This window comes from Cibotium barometz, unplaced genomic scaffold (assembly GCF_041138505.1).
Source record: "Cibotium barometz isolate CiBa-2024 unplaced genomic scaffold, ASM4113850v1 ctg501, whole genome shotgun sequence".
In the NCBI taxonomy this organism is placed as follows: domain Eukaryota; kingdom Viridiplantae; phylum Streptophyta; class Polypodiopsida; order Cyatheales; family Cibotiaceae; genus Cibotium; species Cibotium barometz.
The window spans coordinates 99392-106530 of record NW_028229448.1 but is presented as its reverse complement, the minus strand read 5'-3'; the positions used below and the strand labels follow the sequence as shown (position 1 = coordinate 106530).

The window sequence follows — 7139 nt, the reverse complement described above, 5'->3', positions numbered from 1 at the left end:
GATACCTACTGTGAGTTCATGAGCAATCTTGATGTACTCTCGGATTCTCCAATCTATATTCTTATTACGGACAGCCACAGTGCCTTGGCGTAGACTCGAACTTCATCCTTTCATGGTAAGACCAAACACATTAAGGTCCACTTTCACTTCGTTCGTGATCTAGTCGCCAACGGCATCATAACACTGGAGTATTGTCCTTCTTAGGATAACCTTGATGTTCTCTTCATTAAACCTTTTCCTCGCGACTTCCATTTCATAGTCCTTCTGTTCCCCTTGCTTTAGGTAATCTTCCACCTTTATGTACTTTGGCTTTAGTAGCTCTCTTTTAATCCATTTTAATGCCCTTTTTATCGAAATATTTATATGCTGTCATTAGGGATTTTTTCCACTATTTTATAGCTTATTTTTAGGCATTTATATCTCTTACTACAATCGTGTGTCTTTTGCAACTGGCCGACTGCTCTCCATGAGATGTATATAAGCGTGGTCATTGTGCCTTCATATTGATTCAATACATTTCAGTTTATGGCTCAAGTGTTGGATCTCTCTGTCAGAATGCGCAACAGAAGCGTAGGAGACGCATCACCATCGAGCTCCACGAACACCCCCAACGGGCACTGCAGCATCCCTCCACCGGGCTCCCATCTCCCGGTGTGTTGCCTCCCAAAACACCAACCGGAGGAGATGACTATGACAAGGTGCCACCACACCCTATATATAGCGCTTCAACTTCCCATGCTTCCACTTATGGGATAATCCAAGGCACCTTCTAGCCATAGATCACAAGCTCGAAATCGCCAACCTTCCAACACCCTCCCTCGATTCGAGCTCCGCAAGCCACCGAGGCGCGAGGGAGTCGTCCACACACGCCTGAGCCGCCCAGAACCACACGCCCGGGCTCTGATACCATGTCAGAATGCGCAACGAAAGACTAACGCACGTAGGAGACGCATCACCATCGAGCTCCACGAACACCCCCAAGGAGCACTGCAGCATCCCTCCACCGGGCTCCCATCTCCCAATGAGCTAACTCCCAAAACACCAGCTAGAGGAGATGACTATGACAAGGTGCCACCACACCCTATATATGGCGCTTCAACTTCCCATGCTTCCACTTGTGGGATAATTCAAGGCACCTTCTAGCCATAGATCACACGCTCGAAATCGTCAACCTTTCAACACTCTCTTGGCTGTCCACTCTCTCTTATGTGATCTCTATTTTCTTCGCTTCATATTTACATATTCTCACAAGACTCCCTCTCATAGTTCAAAGAGCCTGGCACATCTTTGTACTTTTAGTGCCGGCTCACTCCTTGTTCACATCATCACTCCAAGGAGGGGATTTATAGCCATATTTGGTAGTGGTGTGTGAACACACTAGGAACAACCGAGGCACTTTTTCCATCTTTAGGAGATTTTGCTCCATGTGCTAGTATACACCCATCTTGGGGTATACTGCATGCTTTTCATCTTTGTGCAACAAACATTCATTATCTATCTATCATCTCATTGTGTGCTCCCTTGAGCTTCTCCACTGCATGCACACGCACACATTCCTGCAACCCTACTTCCAACAACACGCAATTATACAACTTGTGGTTTTGGAGGAGTGGAGGACTTGAAACTTGAACGGTATTCTAAAGGAATATTGGTCTACACACAATGCATAGACATTACTTTTTGGGGTGACATTTACCATAATATTATTGTTATAGAGCCAAATGTATTTATGATAAGCATGGTGAATGGGGCTGATGGATAAGACGGTCGAGAAAGTTATGAAGTTGGAGCATAATGAAAAGAGGAAGGAGACCTTATGGGAGCTAGCTACCTCTCGATGGCAAGCATGATAGACTTTTGCAAGCTTCTGCATACTTGTTGGATCCAAAATTTCAGTATAGGAAGCAATATAAGGATCCTGAAGTGGCACCTAAATGGGAGAAAGTTATTAAACAGCTCATATTGGAACCAGAGAGGCATAGCCTGTAGGATAATAAAGGACTGAATTTCAGCCTACAAGATAAAAGAAGGCTTGTTTGTCAGCTTAGATGCTCAATCAGATAGATTTTAACGTGCATCAGTAGCATGGTGGGAGGACTGGATCAAGGGTCCCTAAATTGCTGCATCTTGCCATTCGAGTTCTGAGCCACAGATGAAACTGTTGAGCATCTATACAACTCTTATGGCAGCATAGCATGTGTGAAGAGGAACCGTCTTGGAGTGCAACAAGCGACCGACCTTATGGAGGTGAATGCTCATTTGAAGTTGCAGGAGATTGCATTGGGAGATTTCAAAGTCACAACCTTTTATCGGATGGGAGGAGACACAGGATGATATAGAACCTCACACAATCAGCTCTAATGATTCAGAAAATGTTGAATAGGCATTGTTCATGGAACATTATATTCCATATGCTGTGCTTTTTCATTATAGTCTCTAAATGATGATGTATTTCTATTCATCATCAATGCAATGCTCACTTCTCATATCAAATGCATATTTATGTATGAAATGCATTCATGGTCATTCTTAGGGCATAATGTACAAGTGGTGTTTTCAACCATTTTTTTATCCTTATGCGTTTTCAAAGATTAATGTTGGGTTGTGTTTGGTTGACGTGCCGTTGCATTTAAGTTTTCACGTTTTGATAACTATGTCTCAGACAAAAAGACGCTCCATAAATTATCAACACACAAGAACACATACAGCAATGCATTCTAGAGAAAAAGATGCACCATAAAAAAATCGAACAATCATTGACAAATAAATGCACAAAAACTGTGTGCAACTCAGAAAACTTACTGTTTCATCTGCACGCGTAGATCCTGGCCGGAGACGAGATTTCCCAGGAGTAGCCGGGGCAGAAGTGTTCCCACCTTCAGGAGGATTTTTTCTTTCCCAATAAGGTGATCCTGTTCTATTACCAAGCCGACCTTGATATACCTGGTGATTGGGAGACTCCTCAGCTCCAGCATTTTCTCTAGCACCGACACCAGAAGTACCCTTCCTAGATCCGTCTGCAGCACCTGCCCTATGATACCCTTGGCCATCTCCACTCTGTCTGCGAGTAGGAAGGCCTGCATGCTGCTCCTGAGGTTGGTATTTGTGATCAAACTCTTCTCTACTCCCCTGCCTTCCATGTCGAGATTGATAAGAGAGGCCTGTCTCCTCTGCAGACTCTTGCTGGGAACTCTTTCGAGGTATCCGCACCGGGGCATCGATCTCTTCGGACTGAGAAGGAGTGTCGTCACTTTTCAATCCAAAAGCAGTAGGGTTTTCTTCTGGATCATTGGGGTTGAATATCTTGCCGCCACCTTTACCAGCACGTGCCGTATCAAAAACTACTGTGAAAGGTACTTGATCATCACTTGCATCCCAATTTCCAAACTTTGGAACATGAGTTGGACGTTGCTGCACACATGCACAAAAGAAGAAACGCAGACACTAAATGTAAGCAAACCAGTCCACATTCTTAGTCAATCATAAAATGCAGGGTTTCAAGACCTTCACACAATAAGAGTCAAGGCCTCTCATAGAATGAACAATATTCATGTGGATTTATATCAAACACAGGCTTATGGAATTAATTATTGAGGACACATATGTATGTGTACTTGCATATATGGGCACCTAAGCATTGGCATGGTTTTAGATTTGTTATGTAAATGTGTGGGCACAGTGCATGGGATGTGTGTTTTGTTGTTGTTGGTGGTGGTGGTGGGGGGGGTGGCAACAGCGGCGGCGGCGAGGGGCAGTGTATATTCTAAATCATTAAGAAAAAGGAATTAGATAGTTATTACAGATGAACGAAAATCAGGATGGAAAAATTCATATGTGCTTTCATCTCCCAAAAAACTTCGGAAGTTCTGGATGTTCTCTATCATGATCTACACGATGAATGGACTGAAATTAGTAGCACAATGTGTATAACATGTGAAAATGCCAGATCAGTACCTTGGCCCCATGTAAAGGTTTGCTCAGAGGCTTTGGAAACATACCGCCATGGTTGCAAAATTGGGGACTTCTGCTCTCTAAAGAGCTTTTCTTAGATGACTCTCTGCTATGTGCCGCAACAGGAACCTCTCTTCTATGTCAGCAACAGGATCTCCTCTGCGATGTCTTCTGCTATATGCTGCAACAGGAGCTTTTTTACTGTGTCTGCCTGCACAAGGTTTCCTTTAATGCCTGCTTGCAAAAGGCATCTCTCTCTCTCTCTCTCTCTCTCTCTCTCTCTCTCTCTCACAAGCTTCTCTGCTACGTCTCTCGAGCTTAGGGATATGCACAGCAGGAAGACCTCATAAGATAAGATCCCAGTGACCACAGAGAGGGAGGGAGAGTGTTAGGGCATGGAATATGACCTTACCTGTTGCTGGCAGGCGGAATTCTGCTCGGTTTCTTCGCCGCCTCCTCTAATTCTCTGTCTCTGAGCTGCTGGCTATGGCGAACTAGCTCCTCGCGCGCGCGCGCGCTCTCGCTCTCTCTTTCCCTCTCTCTCACTTCTATTGAGGGAAGACCATTGGCTATGATTACGGATCTTTCATCGCTGTGAAATACAATACGACCTGGCTATATGTTACACGAAGCTTTCAACCCCATATCCTTTTATTCCTTTGGTCTTTACCCGCATACGTCTCGTGGACAGTGTAAGTCCCCTTGTTCACACTTGGCCCTTTCACATAAAGGGCGCCGTGCAGTACACGTCAGCCTGCTGCCCTTGACGGGCCCTCCTCTGCTTTATTGCAAGTGTCCACACCAGTGTTCGAAAAAAACCCGGGTTTAGTGTAATTTGCACCTGCAACTTCTGAAAATTACCTTCAAATTTTTAACTTGAAGGTACAAAAACCTGCAAAATTTGGGAAATTTTAGAAGGAAAACCTCCAAAATTTGAGAAATTCTTCAATTAAAAATTTCCCAAATTTCTAATGAAGGTTTTTAACTTTTTGGCAAAATTATTTTTTTCGAACACTGGTCCACACCCGTTTGCAGTACACCCGGCTCAAACCCGAGATGCATGTCCACACCAATTTGCAAGCTAGCAACAACTTGCTTCCCAGGGACTTAAGAAATTCTTTTTGCTTTTATTAAATGCTCGGAGTGAATTCGCTAATACCCCCTAGTCATCCCCATACCGGGCTTTATTTAGCATGAATAATTATATTTAGCATGAATAATTAACCAAATAAACTTGCAACGCACGCATTTAATGTGAGGAGTATTAAAAGGCAAAAGTGAGATTTCATAAATCCCTATGTGAGGGAAGGACATAGTTCTTATCTCATCTTAGTGCCTTGACTATTTGCATCCTTACAAATGCCTTTGAAGAACCCCTTCTATTCAATTCCAACCCAATCAAATCTCCTCATCCAGCCTGTGCATGAACATTAAAATGATCTTTTACAGTACCCCATAGATGTATGGTAGTTGTAATGGATCCCATCAAAATAAAAAAGGGAGCATTTTTTTCCCTTTTCCTCATCGCTTCATACTTTTGCATTAATCATGATGGCTTCTTCTCTCGTAATAATTACATGTGCTTGTAATAGCTTGTCATACTTGGTTTCAACTTCTTGAGCTATTTGTACCTACCTCTGAGTCTTTTCCATGCTTGTTAAAACCTTTGATCCATGCTTGTTAAAGCCTCTGATTCGTGCTTATTGAGACTCTAAGTCTTTCGCAAAAGACCACGCTTGTTAAACCTCAGAGCCATGCTTGTTAAGCATCTGATCCTTTTGAGCCATGCTCACTGGCCTCTCTGAGCCATACTTACTAGCCTCTAAGTTTGAAGCGGGACCATGTCTTATTTCTTTGCTTGTATTAGTGTACAGGACTATTAAAGTTTACGTATGCAACTCCACCGAGTTTGTTGGATATTTGGGAGTTAATCTGGAGTCTAGTCAAGTGTCCTTAGTAGTGTGAACACCCTCTTATTTAGGGTCAAAAGATAAGGCCTTGGTGCCTTTGAAAGCAGGTACTTTTGTGTCCTTCATTCATACATTATGAGTGCCATCATTCGAGTTGTGCAATCTCTATCTCATACTTGAGATCTATTGCTTCTCTCTCTCATACTTGAGATCTATTGCTCTCTCTCTCTCTCTCTCTCTCTCTCTCTCTCTCTCTCTCTCTCTCTCTCTCTCTCTCTCTAACCCTTGTACTTCATTACCATGGCTTGAGTTCCATCTCCTCTTCCCCTGAAGCTTCATCTCCTACTCACACACATCTTCAACATGAAGATCTTCCATCCTCCATAGCCCTGGGATGACCAAATTCCAATAGCAATTACATGGTATGAGGGCTAAGCTTAGGTTAGTGTATTATTGTGTTATCGAATGTTTTACCAAAAGCCATATGTAGACAATACATATGTTTGCATATGGTATGAATGCAAACTCAATAATATTCTCAATAAGCCCTTGTAAGTGCAAGAACATGGCTCTATAACCACTTTGGTTAACATGGAGTGAGTGCTTCATTGAGCACCACATGTAAAGGGTAAGGGGATTGGGTGATCGCCGCGATGAGAGGTGCACCTCGAATTTCATCAAGATAAGGGTTAGGATCGGCCGGCCATGTGTAGGCGCCCATGTGTGAACGGCTAGGTCACATATAAAAGTCAAATGTAACCTAAAACCTCTCATTCTCTGAGTGTTGAATACAAGGAGTGCTCTTGCTTCATCTTCTCCATCTCCTTCTCCAGCATGTGTGCGTGTGTGTGTGTGTGTGTGTGTGTGTGTGTGTGTGTGAGAGAGAGAGAGAGAGAGAGAGAGAGAGTGTAGCGATGATCGAGCATTGCGTGGCGGCTCAGCGGGGCGACGAGGCGGTAGAGCGGCGATGGGAGCTCCTTCTTCATCGCGGCGCGAGAATCCTTCATGATGGTGGTCTGAGCGGTGTGACACACCATTGCTCCCTGTTTTGAGCTTGTTGGTTTCCTGGTTGTGTGCTTGCAGCCATTCCTGGCTCGCACACAGTGCTTGGCAAGTCCCTAGCTCCGACACGTGCGGCAAGAGCGCACATTTTTGGCGCCGCTGCTAGGGAATTGCCCTGCACCAAGCTCGAGATGCAGCTCGGGCTGCTGTTTGAAGTCTATTTTATCTTGCAGGAAAGGCAAAGAGAAGCGTGTTTGTGTGTATGCTGCTGTGTGC

General features: G+C 44.0%; 1 protein-coding gene across 4 annotated transcripts; it reads right to left on the bottom strand.

The window, feature by feature from the left end:
- Positions 1-2670: 2670 nt before the first annotated feature.
- LOC147602549 (uncharacterized) lies at positions 2671-4610 on the bottom strand. 4 transcript variants are annotated; one of them, XM_086797900.1, is made up of 3 exons: positions 4359-4610; positions 3999-4162; positions 2671-3411 (listed from the first exon to the last, which is right to left on the bottom strand). In XM_086797900.1, the coding sequence occupies exons 2-3, from the start codon at positions 4002-4004 to the stop codon at positions 2686-2688; spliced, it is 732 nt and encodes a 243-aa protein (XP_086654026.1). In that variant the 5' UTR covers positions 4005-4162; positions 4359-4610; the 3' UTR covers positions 2671-2685. The 4 variants fall into 4 exon arrangements, with proteins under 4 accessions (XP_086654026.1, XP_086654029.1, XP_086654028.1 ...); XM_086797903.1 differs by having other exon boundaries at positions 3999-4158; XM_086797902.1 differs by having other exon boundaries at positions 3999-4158; positions 4364-4610.
- Between the last annotated feature and the right edge of the window lie 2529 nt (positions 4611-7139).